At 26.1% G+C, this 26,865-nt stretch overlaps 2 protein-coding genes across 8 annotated transcripts in view; one reads left to right on the forward strand and one right to left on the reverse strand.

Moving 5' to 3' along the window:
- The window catches only part of LOC127289482 (mediator of RNA polymerase II transcription subunit 9), a 39,596-nt gene extending 34,661 nt beyond the window's left edge, over positions 1 to 4,935 (reverse strand). The window contains exon 1 of one of the 2 annotated variants that reach the window (XM_051317442.1): positions 4,653 to 4,861. In XM_051317442.1, the coding sequence (XP_051173399.1) occupies positions 4,653 to 4,753 (101 nt within the window). In that variant the 5' untranslated portion in view covers positions 4,754 to 4,861. Of the gene's footprint in view, positions 1 to 4,652 lie in introns of both variants that reach the window. The other variant, XM_051317443.1, reaches the window with a different exon arrangement.
- A 5,125-nt stretch (positions 4,936 to 10,060) lies between these two features.
- Positions 10,061 to 26,865, forward strand: part of LOC127289475 (insulin-like growth factor-binding protein complex acid labile subunit) — a 39,242-nt gene continuing 22,437 nt past the window's right edge. For 3 of the 6 annotated variants that reach the window (XR_007844166.1, XM_051317431.1, XM_051317430.1), the window contains exon 1: positions 10,061 to 10,492. Coding sequence is in view for 1 of the 6 variants with exons in the window: in XM_051317430.1 (XP_051173387.1) it covers positions 10,427 to 10,492 (66 nt within the window). In the remaining 5 variants the exon portion in view is untranslated. Of the gene's footprint in view, positions 10,493 to 10,800; positions 10,927 to 23,906; positions 23,974 to 24,045; positions 24,094 to 26,865 lie in introns of all 6 variants that reach the window. The other 3 variants (XM_051317432.1, XM_051317433.1, XM_051317434.1) reach the window with 3 other exon arrangements.

The following is a 26,865-nucleotide window of genomic DNA, read 5'->3' on the forward strand; positions in this document are numbered from 1 at the left end:
ATTTATTACCAAATAAAGAACTCTGCTTATTTTGTGATTCGCGGCGTGAGGATTTTAAACATTTTCTTGTTGATTGTCCAAAATATTCACAGACTAAATTGGAGCATTTCCCAGAACTAAATGACAATGAAGACCAGGGGTCATTTTGGTTGGAGGTTTTCTCATCTAATGATGTGAAAACTATTAGGAGTTTTGTTGCGATGTTTGTTAACATGTTGAGTATCCGTAATAATATGGTATGAGTGTGGTTTATATTTATTTCTTGTTTAATGATTTTTATAGTGTGAATGTTTATTTTGTGTAATTTAAATTTATTTTACATTTTATTTTTTGTTATCGTCTCAATCAGGACTTATTCCTTATTTTTGTATGGGCTACTATTGGTCTAATAAAGAATTACTACTACTTTTTATTTGGATCAAAAAAATATGTATTTGATTCAAATAACTTGAATTATTTGAATCGCATTTATTTGAACCAAATACATCGTATTTGGTTCAATTAAATAATTGATTGAATTGAATAAATAAATTTATTTAATACAAATAATGAGTTACTTGAAACTATTCATTCATTTATTTCACTCAAATATTTCGTTTATTTGATACAAATAAAAAGTATTTGACACAATAAATTTATGTAATTGATTCAAATAAACTGAATTATTTAATACAAATAATTCGTTATTTAATCCTAATACACTATTTTATCAAGACAAATAAAAAAATATTTCAATCAATTAAATATTTATTTGAAACGATAATAATGATTTACTTGAAACAATTTATTTATTTATTTCACTCAAATATTTCGTTCTATTGAAACAAATAAAAAGTATTTGATACAATAACTTTATTTAATGGATTCAAGTAAACTAAATTATTTAATACTAATACACTATTTTATCAAGACAAATAAAAAAATAATTCAATCAATTAAATATTCATTTGAAGCGATAATAATGATTTACTTGAAACAATTTATTTATTTATTTCACTCAAATATTTCGTTTTATTGAAACAAATAAAAAGTATTTGATACAATAACTTTATTTAACTGATTCAAGTAAACTAAATTATTTAATACTAATACACTATTTCATCAAAACAAATAAAAAAATATTTTAATCAATTAAATGTTTATTTGAAACGAAAATAATGAGTTACTTGCAACTATTAATTAATTTATTTCACTCAAATATTTCATTTTTTTCATACAAATAAAAAGTATTTTATACAATAACTTTATTAATTCTAATTAATTAAATTATTTAATATAAATAATGTGTTATTTAATGTTAATACACTATTTTATTAAAGGAAAATAAAATATTTTGATCAATTAAATATTTAAGTGTAATGATAATAATGACTTATTTGATACTATTCATTTATTTATATATATTATTTAATATTGTAAGTCCAAAAGTCAAATATTTTTTCATCAACAAAAAATTAATGTTTACAATGATTCAGAACAACGAAAAACGCGTTTTTAATAAAAATATATTTACACTATTTTTGAAAATTCACCTGGGATGTTTCATGATAATAATCATGAAGCATATAATTAATTATATTTTATAAATTGCATTTAATTGGAAAATATAATTTAATATCTTAATTTTAACTAAATGATGTTAAGCGTTTTTCTGAGTTAGGTATTTTGCAAGTTTAAATGACATCAAGAAGTTAACATTCGTTTTCACGTAGCGTAGTTGGTAAAGCGTTATACTCATAATCTGTAGGTCATAGGTTCGTTTCCCCCCATGCGTTAGATTTATTTATTTCTCAGGTTTGCGTTTAATAATTAATTCTATGTAAGAATTAGTTGAAAAATGAAAATATGCGATCATAGTATGCAGAAATTACATATTTTTTAATTTATTTAAGATTTTAATTTAGAAATGGAAGAATTAGTAAATAAATATGTTATTTATTCAATTAAAATTTTGATTTATTTGAATCAAAAAATTCTTACATTTTATGCAAATAAATTATGTATTTGGATCAAATAAAATAATAATTGCCGCAATTAAAGAGGTTTTAGTTTTAATTAAAACAATTACTTATGACAAATAATCGAATATTTGATTCAAGAAAATTTTTAATTGTTTGAAGAAAAATATTTTATTATTGCAAATAAATATTTATTTGAATCAAAAAACATGCAGTATTGAATGAAATAATTTTCATAATTGATTCAAATAATTATTTATTAGCTTTGAATATTCCATTTATTTGATTTGAATATTTTGTATTTGATTCAAATAACTATTTATTTGATACGATAAAATAAAATACTTAGATTTAGTAAGTGTGTATTTGGTCCAAATACATATTTATTGGATAATAGACAAGTAAATGATGTATTTGGATCAAATACTTTTTGTTTGATCCAAATAAATTTTTTTTTCAGTGTACAACATATCACACCTCGGTAGTGTTTCTTATCATTTTAATTCGTTGATTAAAAAGAAAAAAATTCCTAAAAATATTTCTGTGAAACATTCTTATTAAGGAATTAATAAATTTTATTTTATTTTTTATAATAAATTGTTAATAATAATAAAATATTTATCAACTAATTAAATTTATTGAAAATAAAAAATGGACTTTCTATACTTTTTTTGTATTGTGAATCGACTAAACTGACTTATTTTTCTTTGAACAGTCGATCCGAGGCGAGGCCTTCAATTATAAAAATATAAGACAATAATTTTTAGAAGCAAAAGTTTGAATTGTAAGTTTCAAAAATTATAATTTTTGTAGCATTTTTAGAAATTTGATATTTTTCTAATACTTTTCATAAAATTCTCTAAATCTTCCCTGACCCGTGGCAACCTTTTTATACATATTTTTTTTTAATTGAATCTTTTCTATCCCTCAATGTTAAACTTTTCTAACTGCGCAAAACTTGCGTTGTGCAAGTGTTGATGTTGCCAATATGTTGCAATTGTTCATTTCATGAGAAAAAGGACCTTATGGTAAAAGCATTTTAAGTAATATTTGTAATTTCTGAAGTAAAAATACACAAAAAAATATTTGTAATTTCTGAAGTAAAAATACACAAAAAGAAACAACCCTCATAACAAAAGGATATCCATATCAATGGTCGATATCCTAAAATGGTCCCCAGGATATCCAAACCGCCGGTCTGTGGGACATCAACAGGACATCCATAGGATATCCCTAAGACATCCACAAAATATCTATAGGATATTATATCCTCAGGATATCCATGGGATATCCTCAGGATGTCCGTGGGATATTCTTAGGATATTCACGGGATATTTAATATCTCAACATATATTTTTAAAGGTTAAAATTGTTAAGCTAATATAATGAATAATAATATAATAAAAACAAAAATCTTATGAGCTTCTAATTTATTTTAAATGAAGATTTGAAACGCATTTTTCAAAGTTTTTAAATAAACTCATGCACTTAATGTATAATTAATATTAATAGTTATTCGTTATTTGCGGGGAAGAATTTATATTGTTTAAAGCCAATTTATTTTCTGACAATATTAAGCATATGAATAAAGGAATGAATCACGAATGAGAAAAAAATTAGTTAATAATTTTTCAAATTAAACAACTTTCTCGAAAAACAAGTTGCATTTTATTTTATTTATATAAAATTTAATTCACAGAATATTCTCACTCGTAGTCTCATAATGACTTTAAAAACAGTATCCTGAGAATATCTTCTTGACATCCAGAAGATATACTGAGAATATCCTGAAAATATCTGTGGGATATCCTGACGATATCTATGGGATATCTGGAGGACATTTATGAAAGTCTATAGAGATATCCAGAAGATATCCTCAGATATCCAAAGCCTATCCATGGGATATCCAAACCGCCGATTTTTTGGATATCCTTAAGAGATCCTTTTGATATCCCTAGGATATCTGCGGGATATTATCAATATATCCCAAGATATCTTGTGTTATTAGGGAACTGTTAACAAAAAACATTTATGTTAAAGTTTTCAATACATTCAAAAAATTGAATAGAAACCATTTTTTAGATTACTTAATTAATTAGAAATTTTTTATAAAATTAAAACGGTTAAAACTATGACTATAAACATAACCTAAAATTTCTTCATACCATCAGGTCCCTTTGCTAGTTGAGTGTCACATGTAATTGTAAATTTATATTACAAAATTTTTAACTGTGCTAATAAATAATAACAATAATAATGTTTATTTGAAATAATTTTTTTATGTATATATACATTTGTTACATGCTGTTAAATTTCGATATTAAGGTTAAGTTCATTTGCAATTAAATACTCTAAATTTATATATTTTTCTTTTGAATTGGAAATAATTATGTTTATACGAACAAAATTTAGCTAAATTTTATATTCAGTGAAACTTAAATAAATAATACTTTATTTCACTGAGGCGTAAGTATAGCTTTTGCAATTTAAGTTAGTGTTTATAGGTATAGTACACCAGGTAAAATAACTTTTCTAAATATACACTTGTACAGAGTTAATGTCAAATCATTTTAGGTCATAAAGAAAAGTAATTTTGACATTTGTCAGTATTTAATTTCAATAATTTATTTCTTGGTTTTTGTTTTAAACAATGTTATATATTTAAAAAAAAACAATTATTTTAACTTCACAAACCTTCGAATAATTTCATATATTAACGGCAAAATTTCAACTTCTAAGTCATCGACAGTAAATAAACTTGTTCTTTGTGTGTCAAGTATTTGCACAATGTCCATTTTATTTTTAAAACAAAGTTATAACAATTCAGTTTCTTCTTTACCTGCAAATAATCAATGACGTATAAAAATATAAGAAAACAGAGTCCTCTTTTTTTAAGCAATTCCCGATGAGCACAAACATTCGCCACCTAGCGGTCGTTTGAAAAAAAAAACTTATATGAAGTTGTGACGTCTGGCTTCTGCTTCTAGTAATAGAGGTTCTACAATGGGTACAAAACACTGAACTCTATATATCTAGAATGCTGTCTGCCATTGAAAGTCGCGAACCGAGAGAGAGGGCTGATTCTTGTATTCCCCTCTTTGTCGGTACAGTTCCATTAGAAAATATTTAACAGTATGTATACGTGAACATGACATAACACAGTAAAGGCTTAAGCACAACTGCTTCGCGAACGTGAAATTCGTTCCCGAATTGTGAACCTGTTGTGAAGCTTTGGTGAAAAATTGTAAAATAAAACCATTTAAAATGAACAGAGGCGGCAGGCCCAAACACTCATCTTGGGACAATTTGAATTTTCAAATGATTAAAACAAATGGACAATACGAAGCACTTTGCTTAGTATGTCAACAACTATTAAAAAATCCTGTTCAAGACAAACATTTTTCATTTCAGTTTTACAAATTAAACAATTTATCATGGTTTTATTGTCTAATTTTGTGCGCTCAAAGTTCAAGTCCTTGTATAGAATTGAACTTCTTTTTTTGGAACCATTTTAAATTCGTTGTATTTTAATTAATTTATAACAATCACAGGCACTAGGCAGGCCACAAGAATAAACAATAATCAATCCAATAAGAGCAGGCCTGAATAAGGGGTTATGTTTTGCTGCACTCCGCGTGTTTATCAGACGCCATATTTAAAATGTAAATTACCCAAGTTTTTTACAGTTTTCTACGTAAACAACTTCGAGTTACACGTAACTGCACAATCCTGGTCAGACATCATTCCAGATATATAGAGTTCAGTGGTGCAAAAGCCAAGTACAAGTGCAAGTCCAAATGCAAATCCCATGAGTGCAAGAGAGATAGATAGACTACCTATCCCCTTCGCACTCATGAGATTGCCACTTGGACTTGCACTTGTACTTGGCTTTTGCACCTATTCTGGAACCACCTTAAAATTTTCTAGAGAACTCGAAAATAAATGAAATGAGTCGAGAAATTTCAATCGAGATTTAAAAATTTAGACTCATTGTCAGATTTTATCAATTATAAAATTTACTAGCGCCTCTGATGGCCGCAAGCGGCCGTCTTCGTTGCTTCTGTTCCTTTTTCAATTTTCTATTTATTTATTTCATTTAAAAAATGATTTAATTTCTTCTTTTTTTTATTTCATATCAATTCAAAATGTAAAGAAAAAATTTATGAATGTGAAATAAGAGAGAGTGATTTACGCTATATAATCTCTTTTGCGCTAATCATTTTCAAAAAATTTCTTTAAAAACAATATTTTTCACTATCTACACAGTTGCAATTATGTTCATTTTTGTTTTTTATAAATTATTTATTAATAATAAAGGAAAATAATATATTATATTATGTAAGTGTTATATTAAAATGAATTACATATTTTAAAATTATCGCGCGCTAATTATTGCGACCAATTAGGTGGCTTTAACTGAATAGGTTATGTTCATTTCCATAACATAACAGCTATTCTCTAATCTAAAAGGATAATAAAAAACTTAAAGGAAATTCGAAATTTATTTCCGCTTTGTGTAAAATAGTGTTGTAATGATTAATTTTTTGTATATATGCAATTTAAACATTTTCAAAGTTTGTGTTTTTGATAAATAAGATTTATATGTGTAATATAAAATTTAAATATTAGCGCTTATTTTTGACGAAATAAACTTCAGCTCCACCTGTACATTTCTAATCTAGAAATATGTTTCGCCCTTCTATTAAGATTTTACATTTCCCATGCTTTTAATTAAAAGTTCGATTTTTTCGAGAGTTTTCGATATAACCATTCGACCTTTTTATGTCATGTATTTTTTTAGAAAGAAAAAGGATATTTGTTGTTATTTAACAAAAAGAAAATACAAGCTAAATATATATTGAAAAATCTTATAAATATTATTTGATATTGTTTATAATTAGTAAATATTTTTAAATCATGTAAAATTATCGTTAATAATTTTAAATGATATTAAAATGAGCGTAAAAGTATTTTTATAATAATATTAATTATGCGATTAAAATTATATTTATAAAACAATTGTTAATAAATAAACAAAATGTTAAATTATAAATTAAAATTATTGAAAATTGTAATATTTTATTATTTAGGAGTTTTGGTATTAAAATTCAATATGGCGGCGATTTTTCTTCTCAGTGAAGGCCTGAGCAGAATAGAAACGTAACCATAATCGCAATCGCAAACGGAAGAATGTGTTAGAGAAGAATAGTCATATATTGTTGTTCTTCTCTTACTAATTCTTCCGTTTGCGATTACGATTCCGGTTACGTTCTATTGTGCTTATGCCTTAATGCAATGACTCATGCGAGATAATTAGAGATGGGTACGTAGAAAACCTCGAGTATAATACAAGGTATTTTACGTGCAATGTACACGTATTATACATGAGTTTTCTACATGTGTATTATACATAAGGCTAATTTTGAGAAACATAACCCTAAATCTGCTTGTTTCGAATTTAAAATTTTCAAAAGTTCTGATATTGGCAAAAATTAATTATCGATGCTTTGATAAAATTTAAATTATATTAGTGTTTCTCTTCTAACTTGAGAACGGAAGCAAATTTAAAATTTTAACATTTTAAATGTGCTTCCGTTCTCAATTTAGAAGAGGAATACTAACCCAAGTAGCACTGAATATTGCTTGAATGTCAAGGTGATATCAAGCAAGAATATTCTTGTGACATTCAGGCGATATCATAATGTTCACTTCATGGGGACATTCCACGGTGATATTCCTGTGATATTCGTGTAATATTCGTATGATACCGAGGGAATATTCCCGTGAAATTCATGTAATATTGAAGGGATATCCCTGTGATATTGAGCGGAATATTCCTCTGATATTGAGAGAATATTCCTGTTATTTATAAAATTTTAAAATGTTGTTTGTTTTGAATAAATAAATGGAAAAAACTTAGCAAAAATTTTTTCTTTAGAATTTTTTAAATTATCTTATCAATATCACTGGAATATTCCCTCAATATTACAGGGATATCCCCTCAATATTACATGAATTTCACGAGAATATTCCCTCTGTATCAAACGAATATCACGCGAATGTCACAGGAATATCACCGTGGAATGTCCCCATGAAGCGGACATTATGATATCGCCTGAATGTCACAGGAATATTTCCACTTGATATCACCTTGACATTCATGCAATATTCCGTGCTACTTGGGAATATAATTTAAATTTTAGCAAAGCATTGATAATTAATTTTTGCCAATATCAGAACTTTTGAAAATTGGAAATTCGAAACAAGCAGGTTTAAGGTGCTTATATACCTCAAATTTCGATCAGATGAACATTATTTCTGGACCGCGAAAATGCGTGAAAAGTCATTTTCACGGCGGGTATTTTTGAATTGTTTTAAACAAAAAATGTTTTTTTTAAGAAATATAATATTAAATAATTGTTTTAATATGTAAGAACACTTTAAAATAGTGATAAAAAGATGATTTGATTGAAAAATTTAGCAAATTTTGCTTTAAAACGTTTCTGCTACAAGAAAGTGTAAAATGACGATGTTTGTGAAATGGTTTGTACAGTGTACATGTGTACATGTTTCTTTCAGTTATTCGAAACAATTAGTTGAATTTAAATTTATTTGATAAACATTTCAACTTACCGATTTATTTTCAGCACTCATTATTTATTACAAGTTAAAAAGAACCGACATAACATAAACAAAACTCTGAGAGACACTAACAAGGAAGAAGCACTGTACAAACCATTTCACAAACATCGTCATTTTACACTTTCTTGTAGCAGAAAACGTTTTAAAGCAAAATTTGCTAAATTTTTTAATCAAATCATCTCTCTATCACTATTTTAAAGTGTTCTTACATATTAAAACAATTATTTAATATTATATTTCTTAAAAAAACATTTTTTGTTTAAAACAATTCAAAAATACCCGCCGTGAAAATGACTTTTCACGCATTTTCACGGTCCAGAAATAATGTTCATCTGATCGAAATTTGAGGTATATAAGCACCTTTAGGGTTATGTTTCTCAAAATTAGCCTTATGTATAATACACATGTAGAAAACTCATGTATAATACGTGTAAATTTCACGTAAAATACCTTGTATTATAATTGAGGTTTTCTACGTACCCATCTCTGATGACACTGCACATGCGCTCTTGTTCGAGAGTCAATTCCATTTAGCGAACAGGTCACTTATGGTCCAGTCACCCTAGCCGAATTCCGATAATATATACACCATTATAGTTGAGTCTCATTTTACTTCAGGTGCTTATATACCTCAAATTTCGATCAGATGAACATTATTTCTGGACCGTGAAAATGCGTGAAAAGTCATTTTCACGGCGGGTATTTTTGAATTGTTTTAAACAAAAAATGTTTTTTTAAGAAATATAATATTAAATAATTGTTTTAATATGTAAGAACACTTTAAAATAGTGATAGAGAGATGATTTGATTAAAAAATTTAGCAAATTTTGCTTTAAAACGTTTTCTGCTACAAGAAAGTGTAAAATGACGATGTTTGTGAAATGGTTTGTACAGTGTACATGTGTACATGTTTCTTTCAGTTATTCGAAACAATTAGTAGAATTTAAATTTATTTGATAAACATTTCAACTTACCGATTTATTTTCAGCACTCATTATTTATTACAAGTTAAAAAGAAACGACATAACATAAACAAAACTCTGAGAGACACTCACAAGGAAGAAGCACTGTACAAACCATTTCACAAACATCGTCATTTTACACTTTCTTGTAGCAGAAAACGTTTTAAAGCAAAATTTGCTAAATTTTTTAATCAAATCATCTCTCTATCACTATTTTAAAGTGTTCTTACATATTAAAACAATTATTTAATATTATATTTCTTAAAAAAACATTTTTTGTTTAAAACAATTCAAAAATACCCGCCGTGAAAATGACTTTTCACGCATTTTCACGGTCCAGAAATAATGTTCATCTGATCGAAATTTGAGGTATATAAGCACCTTAAGCACCTTTCGTGCTTCCTCCACCCAAATTTTACCACCATGAAGTCGATTCCAAAGAATCGATTGATTATAATCATAGTGGCGAATCGATTCTCGGAATAAAATTTAAATCGACTTACATGCTACTAACCCATCCCTAACTCATCAGTTCAGCCAGTGTAAAATTCTTAAAAGTTGAAAGGTGATATTGTTTTATTACAAAAACAAGATGAAAACAAAATGTCAGTGTGTGAATTATGAAATAAATTTTATTCTTTGCAATTACTAAGAATAACATTGAGTTTTATTTGATTTTTGGGTTGCGTCACTTTATTCAAACAAATCAAATGAAATTGTAAGAATCCGCCCAAGTAGTTATTTGCACGAATGGCGTCAGGATGTTATTAAAAAAAATGTCAAATCCAAACAATCATTTTCCTTTTTCCGTTTTCATAAAGAATTATGAGTGATTTAAGATAATCTATACATGTTGGTGTAAAAATGTTGTACATAACCATGGATTTTATACAACAAAATGCATACAGGCAAAAATACTTCCTATTAAATGTAAGTGTTATTTATATTCCTATACTTTGGAATTTAACTGTCAAAAGATTAAATAAAAAAAAATCAATTTTTTATTTGTTTCGAAAAATGTAGAATAATACTTTAATTTGTTTTCACTTTATATTCTATTTTTATGTTGAATATATTTTTTAATATCGCCTGAAAAACATTTTTAAATTGCTCAACATGTATTGAAATTTTTATCTTTATTTGTTTACATAACTTGATAAATATTATTTCAATAGAGATAAATCCGATTTTTTTTTGACACAATTTGAATAAAATCTATCTACAATTTGTATTTATAGAAAAATCGAAGGTGGATAGTTAGAGAAAAAAAATTTTACAGATTATTTTAAAGTAAAAGTAAACAATATGTAGGGTCATTTGGGATAAATATAAACAGTAAATGTTTGGGATTCATTTTTAGTTTCGTAAGTAATTACACAATTAAAATTTTAAACATATCAAAAATATTGACCTGTATGATATCGACAGGTTTTTTCCTGCTCTTTCGAATGGTGCAAAAAAATTTTTTTTAAAAATTCAAAATTTACCTCTTTTTTTTGAAAATAAAAAATATTTTTTACTTTTTTTTTAATAGCAGACCGTTTTTATATTTTTTTTTACTTCTTAAAACATAGCTTAAAATGTATGCTTTCAATAAATAAATTAAATAAAATGTCGTTTTTTCTGTTTTCGAGATACTAATTAATAGATTCTTAATACACTGAAAAAAAAAATTTATTTGGATCAAATAAAAAGTATTTGATCCAAATACATCATTTACTAAATCTAAGTATTTTATTTTATCGTATCAAATAAATAGTTATTTGAATCAAATACAAAATATTCAAATCAAATAAATGGAATATTCAAAGCTAATAATGTAGAATTTTTTGATTCAAATAAATCAAAATTTGAATTGAATAAATAACATATTTATTTACTAATTCTTCCATTTCTAAATTAAAATTACATATAATAATCGTGAATATCTTTCGTTCATTCTGTCCACACCTGAAGTTAGTATTTGTTTATTTTAATTATTAAAAATTATAAAATTGTTAGAATCGTGCAAAAAAATTGTGAGGATTGTGAGAAAAATTGATTCGATTGCTGTTAGAGTAAGCTGCATAAGTTGATAATTTTATCAAATTTCAAAAATTTATTTAATTAAATCACGATAATTTAATTAATTTTAAAAATAATAAAAAAAATTTTATATTATTTATTTATATTATATATTACAAATTAAATTTTTTTTTATTTTCACAAAACATTTATTTATTTTTGTTATAATTAGAAAAATTTATATTATATATATATTTATATTATATATACATATAAATTTTTAATTTTGACTACCCAGATAGCCAAGCGTACTAAACGTTATTTACGAGTACGGAGTACTGGTATTATACTAGTTTCATACCAGTACAAAATAATTATGTATGTACGTACCAGTGCAGTACTAGTATAATAAAAGTATGTCGTACTGTTAGAATTATAAAATGTGAGTACTCGATAAAAGTATAGTACTAGTACAATGCCAGTACGTCGTACTTCTGAAATAAGAAGCACAGCATACTCGTACGATACAAGTATAATACTGGTACGTCGTACTGCGACTCTTTGATGGTAATGCCAACCTAACCCCACTTTCTTAACAGTTGTCAAATATTGTCAAATATGAACGCGTCACTGAAAACGGTGCAATAAATGTTGGTGAAAAAAGTGGTTTATGATGCAGCAAAAGAGTTTTAACGTGTGTAACTTGTGATTCTGTACTTATCTTGAATATCCGTGATTAAATTTATATTAAATTATCAATTTTTATGAGACTTATGTTGTTTTGCTTTGACATGACGCTTTGTGCCACGGTGTTCTTTCATTGAAAAAAATCTAAATCTTTTCTTTTATAAACTTTTTTATACATTTATATTGAAAAAAATTCGTAAACTTAATCTTGATGGTATTAATATAAATTGAATTGTGTTACTTCGCTATAGTTTTTCTTATACATATAACATATTTATAGGTTAGGATGTGATAATATGTTTCACCCAACATCAAAACAATTTGAAACATCAAGTTTAAAATTCTTTTGAAATAATGTTTAAATGTAAACAAATAATCAATTAATATTTGATAATGTTAAGTAATTAAAATAATATAAAACATCGGATATTTTAAGATAAGTGAGAATACAAGTTACATATTTTATATAATATATGCAAAGACATATATCATATAAATAAAAAAAATTATTGAATAAAAATAAATAAAAATGAATTATTATTATTTCAGTCCTCCCAAAGATTTTCCTTTTTAATAATAAATTAAAATAATTAAAATACTATTGTAGAAGGAGAGAGGGAGGGGGTATAGAATTTTTACTTTATACAGCATACCAGTATTGTACCAGTACAATAACGATACGTTATACTAATTCACAAAAGACTTTCAGTACGCCATACTTTTATCGTACTAGTATTGTACCAGTACAGCGTACCGGTACAACGTACCAGTACAGTACCCAGTACGACGTACTGGCATTGTACTAGTACTATACTTTTATCGAGTACTCACATTTTATAATTCTAACAGTACGACATACTTTTATTATACTAGTACTGCACTGGTACGTACATACATAATTATTTTGTACTGGTATGAAACTAGTATAATACCAGTACTCCGTACTCGTAAATAACGTTTAGTACGCTTGGCTATCTGGGTTAATATAAAATTTTTTAAAATAATTTTTATTTAAAATAAAATTTAAATTATTATATTTTATGTATATTTTTATATGTTACATTAATTAATTAATTAGGAATATTGAATAATATGTATTAAATATTAAATTTAAATAATTTATAAATTATTTATTTATTAATTTAAATTTATTAATAATAATAATTATTATTTATTATTATATAATAATAAAAAATAAAAAATTTCATTTAATAACAAATATTTTTATTATTTTTTGGTTATAATTTTTTTTTGCAAAATCTTTTTTTTATTATAGGCAATTGAAAATTTATATATTTCATATAATAGATTAATAATAATTATTATTATTTATTATTATATAATAAAAAATACAAGACCTTTACCGATATATGTTATATTAAAAATTATCAATTTAAATTTTAAATCGAAAATTTTCTTGAATTTGAAAAATTGCCGACAGATAATCAAAAAAAAAATCAAGAAATATTTTTTTTATTTGATAAAAATTAAGGAATTATTATTAACAATGTAATAATATTATAATAAATTAAAAATATTATTGATAATATTAATTTAGATTTCTTTATAATAAACAATCAAATCCCTAATTTCGCGCGTTTAATTTTGCTATTTATCCAATAAATATGTATTTGAACCAAATACACATTTACTAAATCTAAGTATTTTATTTTATCGTATCAAATAAATAGTTATTTGAATCAAATACAAAATATTCAAATCAAATAAATGGAATATTCAAAGCTAATAAATAATTATTTAAATTAATTAAAACTAAAACCTCTTTAATTGCGGCAATTATTATTTTATTTGATCCAAATACATAATTTATTTGCATAAAATGTAAGAATTTTTTGATTCAAATAAATCAAAATTTTAATTGAATAAATAACATATTTATTTACTAATTCTTCCATTTCTAAATTAAAATCTTAAATAAATTAAAAAATATGTAATTTCTGCATACTATGATCGCATATTTTCATTTTTCAACTAATTCTTACATAGAATTAATTATTAAACGCAAACCTGAGAAATAAATAAATCTAACGCATGGGGGGAAACGAACCTATGACCTACAGATTATGAGTATAACGCTTTACCAACTACGCTACGTGAAAACGAATGTTAACTTCTTGATGTCATTTAAACTTGCAAAATACCTAACTCAGAAAAACGCTTAACATCATTTAGTTAAAATTAAGATATTAAATTATATTTTCCAATTAAATGCAATTTATAAAATATAATTAATTATATGCTTCATGATTATTATCATGAAACATCCCAGGTGAATTTTCAAAAATAGTGTAAATATATTTTTATTAAAAACGCGTTTTTCGTTGTTCTGAATCATTGTAAACATTAATTTTTTGTTGATGAAAAAATATTTGACTTTTGGACTTACAATATTAAATAATATATATAAATAAATGAATAGTATCAAATAAGTCATTATTATCATTACACTTAAATATTTAATTGATCAAAATATTTTATTTTCCTTTAATAAAATAGTGTATTAACATTAAATAACACATTATTTATATTAAATAATTTAATTAATTAGAATTAATAAAGTTATTGTATAAAATACTTTTTATTTGTATGAAAAAAATGAAATATTTGAGTGAAATAAATTAATTAATAGTTGCAAGTAACTCATTATTTTCGTTTCAAATAAACATTTAATTGATTAAAATATTTTTTTATTTGTTTTGATGAAATAGTGTATTAGTATTAAATAATTTAGTTTACTTGAATCAGTTAAATAAAGTTATTGTATCAAATACTTTTTATTTGTTTCAATAAAACGAAATATTTGAGTGAAATAAATAAATAAATTGTTTTAAGTAAATCATTATTATCGTTTCAAATGAATATTTAATTGATTGAATTATTGCTTCCTCGTGGAGGAAGCTATGTAGTCCTTTCGTTTATAAACTTTTTAAAAATGGTGAAAACAAATTTTCCTCTATATAGAAACATGTTATATGAGATCCTGATCAATTGTCCGGATGTATGTATGTGTGTGTGTATGTGTGTGTGTGTGTGTATGTGTGTGTGGATCGTTTTTGTGAACACGATATCTTTAACAGGTTTTAATGGATTTGGATAAAATTTGGTAGGCTTATTTAACACATTAATCTCTCAAAAATGACGAGAGGATTTTTAAAAATACCCCAAAAAAAAAATTTTATCGTCTTTTTTCCAAAAAATTTTTTTTAATTGAAAAAATTTTTAAATCGAAAAATTTAAGGTAATATATATTATAATCGTCTTCTTTATGTCAAGATGAATCGATTGATATATATAAAGTATAGATTTGATTGAAATTTAAAGAATTAAAGAAAGTTAAAAAATAAAAAATTCTCATTTTAGCTAAAAAATGATGTGTTTATTTAAATTCATGTTTATATATGAAATAATTTTATTCCCTGCATTGAAACAAATTGGATGGTATATATAAAGTATAGATTTGATTTAAAATTTGAGAATTAATATATAAAGTTTATGTTAGACTCAAAATTAATTAAAATTTTCTTTATTTTTCAAAAAATTTAATTAATTTAAAACATTTTTAATTCGAAAGTTTTTAAATGAATCAATTGAATTGGACAAATTCATTGCTTCCTTCACGAGGAAGCGAATTTTTTGCTTCACTATGAGGAAGCATAATGTTTATGAAATAAACATAAAGGACCCCCTACTTGTTTTTATTTGTCTTGATAAAATAGTGTATTAGGATGAAATAACGTATTATTTGTATTAAATAATTCAGTTTATTTGAATCAATTACATAAATTTATTGTGTCAAATACTTTTTATTTGTATCAAATACACGAAATATTTGAGTGAAATAAATGAATGAATAGTTTCAAGTAACTCATTATTTGTATTAAATAAATTCATTTATTCAATTCAATTAAATGCGATTCAAATAATTCAAGTTATTTGAATCAAATACATATTTTTTTGATGCAAATAAAAAGTATTTGAACCAATTAAATATTTTTCAAATAATTTGAAGTATTTGAATCAAATAAATTTTTTTTCAGTGTCAACAATTGCAATACTAATTGTTTATTAACAATCTACTTATTTAAAATGCTTAGATAAGATTTCAGAATTACGGAAACTTTATTTGTTTGTAAAATATTTTATTTTTTGTTAACAGAATCAGACAATTATATTTCAAATAAAATTGTTGCGGCTGAATTTTAGAACAAATTTATTTTTTCAGAAATGATTCTGTATAATATCTAGGGAATTGAAATAAAAAGAATTATGTAAGAAAAATTTATTTTTCTTAAAATATGAATTTAAAGTGGAAAAGATACGCAAAAGTGTCACTTTTTTAGCTAATAGAAAATGAATAAAAAAACATAGAAAAATTATTAAAAGTGTAAAAAATATTATGTCAATAAAGTTAGCAGAGCAAAATCAGCAGACACTAACCGGACTATAAGGAGATTTTAAGGCTTTTTAAAGGCTATTTAAGTGCCCTATTCCCAATTTAAATGCTCCCATAGGTTTCGAGAAAACACATGTTCTGCTAAACCTAAAAAAAGTTAGCAGACGATCACATCTAAAATACATAAAACCCAATAAATTCACTGTTTTAAGTAAAGATTATTTAAAGGCTATTTAAAGGCTCCACAAAAAAATTATAACCAACTACTTTAAGCCCTTAATAAGGGTTGAAGCACGAGAACTTCACATCAAAACACTATCAAATCATTTAAAACCTAAAAAATCCAGATTTTTAAGTTTAAATAATTAAAGGCTTATTAAAAGCTCTCAGAACAAACTATAACAAATCACCCTAAGCCCTTATTAAGGGCTAAACTAGCGGCCCTTTCCAGCAGAACACTATCTTTTTACTTAAATTCGAAAAAATCCTAATTTTCAAAGCAGAATAATTAAAAGCTAATTAAAGGCTCCCACAACAAACTATAACAAATCACCCTGAGCCCTTATTAAGGGCTAAACTAGCGGCCCTTTCCTGCAAAACACGAACTTTTTACTTACATTAAAAAAAACCTACTTTTCAAAGCAGAATAATTAAAGGCTTATTAAAGGCCCGTAATAAGGGCTTAGGTTAATTTGTTATAGTTTGTTGTGGGAGCCTTTAATAAGCCTTTAATTATTCTGCTTTGAAAATTAGGTTTTTTTTGAATTTAAGTAAAAAGTTAGTGTTCTGCTGGGAAGGGCTGCTAGTTTAGCCCTTAATAAAGGCTTAGGGTGATTTGTTATAGTTTGATGTGAGAGCCTTTAATTAGCCTTTAATTATTTTGCTGTAAAAATGAGATTTTTTTCGAATTTGAGTAAAAAGTTGGTGTTCTGCTGGGAAGGGCCCCTAGTTTGACCTTTAATAAGGGCTTAGGGTGATTTGTTAGAGTTTTTTCTGAGAGCCTTTAATTAGCCTTTAATTATTCTAGTGTAAAAATTATAATTTTTTCGAATTTGAGTAAAAAGTTGATGTTCTGCTGTGAAGGGCCGCTAGTTTAGCCCTTAATAAGGGCTCAGGGTGATTTGTTATAGTTTGTTGTGGGAGCCTTTAATTAGCTTTTAATTATTCTGCTTTGAAAATTAGGATTTTTTCGAATTTAAGTAAAAAGATAGTGTTCTGCTGGAAAGGGCCGCTAGTTTAGCCCTTAATAAGGGCTTAGGGTGATTTGTTATAGTTTGTTCTGAGAGCTTTTAATAAGCCTTTAATTATTTAAACTTAAAAATCTGGATTTTTTAGGTTTTAAATGATTTGATAGTGTTTTGATGTGAAGTTCTCGTGCTTCAACCCTTATTAAGGGCTTAAAGTAGTTGGTTATAATTTTTTTGTGGAGCCTTTAAATAGCCTTTAAATAATCTTTACTTAAAACAGTGAATTTATTGGGTTTTATGTATTTTAGATGTGATCGTCTGCTAACTTTTTTTAGGTTTAGCAGAACATGTGTTTTCTCGAAACCTATGGGAGCATTTAAATTGGGAATAGGGCACTTAAATAGCCTTTAAAAAGCCTTAAAATCTCCTTATAGTCCGGTTAGTGTCTGCTGATTTTGCTCTGCTAACTTTATTGACATAAAAAATATTGATTCTTGTTTAAAATTGGTTGATAATTTATATTTTAATAATTAAACTACTAAATAAATTAAATTAATAGGTAAAATATGTTTTTAAAGTTGGTTCTTTAAATAACCTAATTTTGCGATTTTTATTAATTAATTTACTAGAAAGCATAAAAATTAAATTAAATAAAAACTCATCGAATATAGAGTATTCTTGATGAAGTTTTAGATTTTCTTAGCATTCCCTGTTGAAAATTCCTATGTGAGAACACATATGGGATCCCATCCAGGATCTCTTGTGAGTTCTTATGTGGGTTCCCATACAGGTTCACACATAAGATCCTGTATGAAAAGGTTCCTGGGATGAACTTGCGTGAGATCAAGCGCACGATCTTATGTCTCTGTAAAAGCAATAACACAGGATCCCATGAGGTTTCCTGTGTAGGTTCCTATATGAACAACACGATAAATAGGAACACACATGGGATCTTATCCGAGATCTTGTATGAGTTCTTACATAGGTTCTCACATATAAGAAGATTAATAGCAGCTTAATAAGATTTTATAGAATGCTTTTATATATATGCTATTAATCTTCTTATATGTGAGAACCTATGTAAGAACTCATACAAGATCTCGGATAAGATCCCATGTGTGTTCCTATTTATCGTGTTGTTCATATAGGAACCTACACAGGAAACCTCATGGGATCCTGTGTTATTGCTTTTACAGAGACATAAGATCGTGCGCTTGATCTCACGCAAGTTCATCCCAGGAACCTTTTCATACAGGATCTTATGTGTGAACCTGTACGGGAACCCACATAAGAACTCACAAGAGATCCTGGATGGGATCCCATATGTGTTCTCACATAGGAATTTTCAACAGGGTTGTAATTAATTTTACTTTAAATATACAATAAATCCCTCATAACAAAAGGATATCCATATCAATGGTCGATATCCTAGAATGGTCCCTAGGATATCTTGGGATATCCATAGGATATCCCTAGGATATCCAAACCGCCGGTCTGTGGGACATCCATAGGATATTCCTAAGACATCTGCAAAATATCTATTGGGTATTATATCGCAGGATATCCGTGGGATATACTCAGGATATCCATGGGATATCCTCATGATGTCCGTGGGATATTCTTAGGATATTCACGGGATATTTAATATCTCAACATATATTTTTAAAGGTTAAAATTGTTAAGCTAATATAATGAATAATAATATAATAAAAACAAAAATCTTATGAGCTTCTAATTTATTTTAAATGAAGATTTGAAACGCATTTTTCAAAGTTTTTAAATAAACTCATGCACTTAATGTATAATTAATATTAATAGTTATTCGTTATTTGCGGGGAAGAATTTATATTGTTTAAAGCCAATTTATTTTCTGACAAGCATATGAATAAAGGAATGAATCACGAATGAGAAAAAAATTAGTTAATAATTTTTCAAATTAAACAACTTTCTCGAAAAACAAGTTGCATTTTATTTTATTTATATAAAATTTAATTCACAGAATATTCTCACTCGTAGTCTCATAATGACTTTAAAAACAGTATCCTGAGAATATCTTCTTGACATCCAGAAGATATACTGAGAATATCCTGAAAATATCTGTGGGATATCCTGACGATATCTATAGGATATCCTGATGATATCTGTGGGATATCCTGACGATGTCTATGGGATATCTGGAGGACATTTATGAAAATCTATAGAGATATCCAGAAGATATCCTGTGGACATCCTAAGATATCCATGGGATATCCAAACCGCCGCTTTTTTGGATATCCTTAAGAGATCCTTTTGATATCCATAGGACATCCCTAGGATATATGCGGGATATTATCAATATATCCCAAGATATCTTGTGTTATTAGGGATATTAAGTTAAAAGTACGCGATCTCCGAATTTTTCCGAACTTTGCAAATTAATATCTCCGTTAAAGAAAAATCAAATAATTTGCCACTTTCACAACTTTTAAATCACACCGAAATTTACACGCACCGAAAGTTTCGTTTTGGTCCCGAATCTAGTTTAAGAGATAAAAGTGTTTAAAATTTTCACTTTTTTCAGGTTAAAACTGTGTATTTTCTTCTAATCGGAACGTGGTTCTTCTAACTTGAAGTTGGGTTTTTCTCGCGAACCGAGAATTTCTATTAGCTAAAAAAGTGACACTTTTGCGTATCTTTTCCACTTTAAATTTGGCCTATGCAGAAAAAAATGTCAATTTTGAGAAATTTCTGTTTTTTATAGTTCGTTTTTACAACTTTTTTTACATTTCTTTTCACTTTATTAAAAAATGAATAGTACCATCGTCTTCCTTTCTAAAAAAACAAAAAAAATTCACTATTCTAAACCTTTTTTTCAATAAAATAGAAACCTTTTACAAATGTTTCAAATCTGTTTTCTATTAGAGAGTAAAATAATCGTATTTCCATGCTAGGGTTAATGATTTTTATAATATTTTTCAAAAATTCAATTATGAAAGCATTTATTAATTAAAAATTTTTAAAGTTTAATTTTCGGCTGTACTTTTTAATAAATTCTTTTGCAACAGAAATTGCTAAAAATTTAAATCAAAAATCACTTGAAATTCAATTATTATTTTCAAAAATCTGAATTGTAAATCTTTGAAATTTCAATTACTTTTAAAAAATGTTATCTAAAATTATTTTATAAATTATTTTTCAATTCTGTAAAATTTAATTATTTTCTGAAATTTAACAAAATTATTTGAAATTCAATATTTTCTAAAAATGTCATATGTTCTTCCAAAATTTTTTTATTTAAAAAAGTTCCAAATAAAAACTCTAAAATTAAATTGTTGTCATAAAGTTAAAAAAAAAAACTATAGCAGTTTAAATTTGCAGAAAATTTATTTCAAATTTAAAATCTTCTACAATTTAATTTAAAAATCTGTAAAATTTAATTATTGTCCGAAACTTTTTTGTCTTAAAATTAGAAACTATGTAAAAAATTTTAATTTGAAAAAATTGCTTGAATCAGACTTCAAGAAATTAAAAAAATTGAATTTGACAATGTTTTAAAAGTTTGAACTACTTAATTAAAATTTTGAAAATTTATCTCAGTTCGATTCTGAAATATTCAAAATAAATTTTCTTGATAATATTCTTTTAGAATTATTTTTATTAAAGAATTAATTAAATGAATTTAATATCTAATAAAATTAGTTATTTAATGTAAAATATTTATTAACTAATTAAATTTAATTTAAACAAAAAAAAAATCGATTTTTGTTAGCTTTTTGGAATGTAAATCGATTAAATAGTTAATTAATCAACTTTTCATTCTTTAGTACCAAAAATTGGCGTGGTATCGGTTGTACACAATTTAGTTGTACATAGATCAACTCTATACAGTTAATTCTATACATAGTTTAACTGTTTATAGCATTAAATAATGTTAAATTCGATACAGTTTAATTGCCCCTAGTTAAATTTTACACAGTTCAACTCTACACGAGTCAATTTTAAAAATAATAATTCGTTCAACTCTACACGGTTTAAATGTACACAGACAATTACGATACATTAAAATTTTTATTTGCGTTTATCTGTATACAGTTTAATGCTAAACAAGCATTTTTAAAAAGAAGATGTTTAACTTTACACAGTTTCATTCGAAAAAGGTATGTTGCACATTGTTTAACTCTACACAAATTATTATTAATAATTACATTATTAAATTAATGACATTAATAATTATTTGTATAGAGTTAAAGAATGTAGAATTTATCTTTTTCGAATTAACTGTGAACACGGAGAAACTTTAGTTTGTAAAATTTAACATTATAATAATTATTTATACAATAAACCAATAGTAAGAGAGGATGAAGTGATAAAAATGACATTATTTTCTACTACTGTATTACAAAATAAATTTATCGGTATCATTTAAAAGTATAGCCTTAAATTATGGCATGGTAGAATTTTAAATATCTCCTTATTTATTTGGGTTTTTAAGCGGGTGGTGCCAGCTTAACGTTAAGGTATCACCAACCGCCTTTAAAAAAAATAAAGAGCGGTAAATTTTTGATTTTGAGAAGTAATTAGTCATAATTGAGCCCTAAATTCTCTTCAAATCCATATGTGACGCTCCACGAAAAGAAGAGACCTATCGTCAAAAAAGTCGATTTTTAATTTTTAATGCCAATCGATAGATTTTTAATTCCTCTTTTATATGCAAAAAACAGAAGTCGTAAAACTTAAATATTATTAATAATACAGAGCATTAAAGATAGGCATGTCAAATGTAATTCGCGACGATTTGTGGTGTCATGAAAACCTGCCCCACCACTTTACTACTACTACCAAACTCACTGTGTAAGTGAGCTCGGCTCGCTTCGCGCATCTTCGGGTCTGTTCAGGGCCGCCTGTAGACGAAATGGCGCCCAGGGCAAATGTAACAGGTGCGGCTCCTGTATAATGGGCTTGAAATTTATGTTTTAAAATTTATTTACTGTTTTATTTACTATTCAATAGTTATAACTATTCAATAGTAAATAAAAGAATAAATACATTTATTTACATTCTCATTAGAATAACTTCACCTGATTGACAGGTTTTTAATTTAATTAAAAAGTAGAGACAGTACGTCAACTTAATTTTAAATTTTCCTGAAAAAAAAAATTAAATAGGTAATGAATAATAATTAGAGAAAATAATTCTATGGACATATAAAAAAGGTAGTTAAAGTTTAACCAATTTGAATCAGTTTCTAATTCTATAAAGTCAATTATTGATTTACGAGTTACTTACAGATAATTTTCAGATTTTGTCATGAGCAACAAATTAAATATTTATAAGAGAATAAGTTTCTGGATATGATTTAATAATTTGTGAAAATTTTTTGGCTAATAATCAATAAAAAATTAAATATTGATATTACACTGTTTTATTTTAGAAAATGAAATCTAAACAAACATTATTTTTTAAAACTAAACTACGAAATTTTATGTGTTTGAATAATACCCAACTGTGAGTAAAGAATAAAATTCTTTTTGCTTTCCATATTTTTAAAAATTATTTTTTACAATATTATTTATGGTTTGATAAATAATAATAATAATAATAATAATAAATTACATAAAAATATATTATTAATATAGTATATCATACACATTTAATTTTTTAAAAATAACAGTTCACTATTATATTAATAGGATTATATTTATTAGTTATCATAGCAAAATTAATTAAATATACGAATTTCTACAAATAATATTGGAAATTAAATTAAATTTTCTAAAATTCGTTTTAATTAATTTAAAATTAATTTTAACGTCATAACTTAATTGATATTAAAATATAACGCACGTATTTTAATAAGTTTTTAAGATATTTGAATCTGAAAGAAAAAAATTTAAGTCATGTATCTATAAAATTGTGAAACAAAATTATATTTTACTATTTAATTAATAATGAGCTAAATGAATATGTCATATACAAGAAAAATATAATATTTTTATTTTTTTTTTGTGAGTAACATATAAAATTACAATATTTATTTTATTCGTGATTTTCTGAACGAAAAATAATTTTTCAGTCACTAATCAACAACTTTGGTTTAATATTTGGAATCAGAACACATAAAAATACATTGTTTAAACAAGGTAATACTCTACTTTTTCATAACTTGACTATTTATTACTCAACTTCAGTAATTCAGTAAAATAATTATTCAGGTTTAACACGATAAACTTGCAATCATATACATTGAATACAACCATCAGGTACTTTTTACAATACATTTTTTAATAGTCTAATTCTTTCTTTAAACATTTTTGTTTAAAAATAAGAAAATTGTACCAATATTCTGAAATTGACATTTTAGTTTATAAGTTGTGAATATTATAACACATTTTGTTGATTTTCATTCAAATAACTTACACACTCGCAATTTTAAATTATAATTAAACATCGTAAGCTTCTTACTTCGGGTTAAAAATTGATTTATGAAAACTAAAATTTAAGTTTAGTATCGCAATTTAGACACCCTGCAGAAACATAAGAAATTTTCTAATTTAACAAAATTTTTAAAATATATTTTAAAAAATGTATACTCGTAACAGCTCTCGAACAAAAAAAGAAGGAAAAGAAACCGGGACACTAAAATCGTATAAAAAATAATTTTTACGCTTCGATACACTTAAAACTTACAATAAAAATTTTCTTTTGCGTTTTAAGTCTTTTTTTTCTTAAACAATCCTGGGTTTCTTTGCTTTTGGAGTTTTCGATTTAGAAGTTTTTGGTTTTTCATCAATGAGATCCTCAAATGATTTTTTTATTTATTTTTGCCCTTGAGCTTTTTGGTTTTTCGACAATGGCATCTTCCGGGGATTTTTGATTTTTTTTTGCCCTTGGCGTTTTTGGTTTTTTATCAGTGACATCTTCGGATGATTTTTTCTTGCCGTTGAAGCTTTCGGGTTTTCATTGATAACATCTTTTGATGATTTTTCAGCGTTCTTTGATAATCTAGTTTTTGGTTTCGATTTTGATATCATTACTTCTGGCATGTTTGGCTGCGGAGCAAGAAGGTCTTTAGAGGATTCTTTATAACAAAGAGGTCTAATTTCCTTGAATAAATACCAGGCTCTTTGCGCTGTTATTCCTTTAGGTTCAATGAAGTTTAATGGCAAGCTTTCTGCATTTTTCGATGTGGCTTTTCGAAGTTCGACTTCTTCAGAATTTGCAAAAAGCTTTCCCTTTATTGAACCGTCTTTGAAGAACTTAAAATGGTGGTATATCGTTATATTCGGTATCGGCTTAAAATATTGTTGTAAATAAATGTCCCACTGAGCCCAAAAAACGTTGCGTATTTTAGTTTGTGGGTCCTTGCTAGGCACAGCAATATTAAATTTATTTGGCGAAGATGCATCAATGACTTCAATGAAGTCTTCATGACAATCAACAATCGATTTTCCAAATTTTGTTTTTATAATTCCGAAATTTCGATCAAGCGAAAATTTGGTATGATTGGTAAGCAAAAAAATTCAACTCAATTGATTGGTTCTTTTCTTCCATAACTCTCCAGAGGAGATAATGGAGAAGTGCGTTGTTCTTGTTTTGTCCAACGCAGTTATCAGCAAACAAAATAAGATTTTCTGTAGGATTATTATTAAAAAAATAATCTAACATGCTGATGACTGCATTCGCACCTTTCCCCATTATATCCTCTTTGTCTATTGTAATATTTGTTTGAATGTGTGTTGCCTCGTTATTTATCCCAAATAAACCGCATTTTCGGTTCACCTTAAAATACGATGAACCTACTTGCTGCGGACTACTGGGATAAGAAACGTTCTGTGCAGCTAAATTAAGATATTTTAAGTTTGAGAAAAGCTAGAGACTTTAAACTTAGATCACCTGAAAGCTGATAAAATTCTGCTTCTGAATATATAACTATAATATTTTTTTCGACTTTCTGGACCGATTATAACACTGGAAAGATTTCGAAAAAAAACGTCTAATTTTCCCAATTTCGTACTCAGTTTTTGATTCCCTGCATAATCTAGGAAAATGCAAGGAAAAATTTGTAACTCCTACAACATAATCTTTAAGATCTTAGCTTTAAAAGTAATTTTTAAGACTTAAAAAATATTGTTTCGTCTTTGAGATAAGTTGAAAAATGTCAGAGCATGTTTTTACACAACTCAGCGTCAAAGATTAGTTCTTGCATCCTCGCTACTTCTCCCGTTCCTTGCGCCAGGGCCGAATATGCGTGCGGGCCTCTGCTTGAAACCCGTCTTGTATTTTCTTATATTTACAGTTATTGATTATTATAAATGTTATAAATATTTTATTACTAAAAAGTAACACCGTAATATCAAATATTGCTACAAAGTTTCTTTCCGTGTGGACTGGTACTAATGATTTCACCCAACTTTGTCCGTAGAATACTTTAGGCCATATCTAAACCACCCCGCCAAGGTTTCTTTAAAATATAAACAGAGCAGTAACTTACGCGGCTGAAGGGCGCGTTCATCAGGTTACGTGAAATACTGCTGTGGATATCACCCGACTTTGTCCGTACTATTTTTTTATCATTTTTTATGTTATTTATGGTTTTTTGGATTTTTCTCGAAAAATTATCACTTTTGGTAAAAAATGTATAGGAGATAAAATGTGTGTTTTTTAAGACCTACAACTTTTGTCTAAAACATTTTTTGAAATTTTGCTTTTTTTACGAGATCATCGCAAAAAACCATGACTTTATGGTGTTTTTTTATGGTTTTTACCATGATAATTAAATTTACCCCATTTTTCACTATCATTCTCGTAATTAGCGCATCAAAATACGATAAGTATACTTACAAGTACCAAATTTCTCTATAGTTATGATGTGCATTCTCTCTAAATTTGAATCAGCGACTATTCGCTTATTCGTAGCTGCATACTATGGGCTGATTAAAATAGCGACTATTCGCTAGTAATAAGCGAATTTTCAATGAGTGATTATTCACTTATTCCCAGCTGCATAGTCTGCGCTAGGAATAAGCGAATAG

The sequence above is a fragment of the Leptopilina boulardi genome, unplaced genomic scaffold (assembly GCF_019393585.1).
Source record: "Leptopilina boulardi isolate dan_hultmark-lab unplaced genomic scaffold, ZJU_Lbou_2.1 LbouV2_41, whole genome shotgun sequence".
Classification (NCBI taxonomy): Eukaryota; Metazoa; Arthropoda; class Insecta; order Hymenoptera; family Figitidae; genus Leptopilina; species Leptopilina boulardi.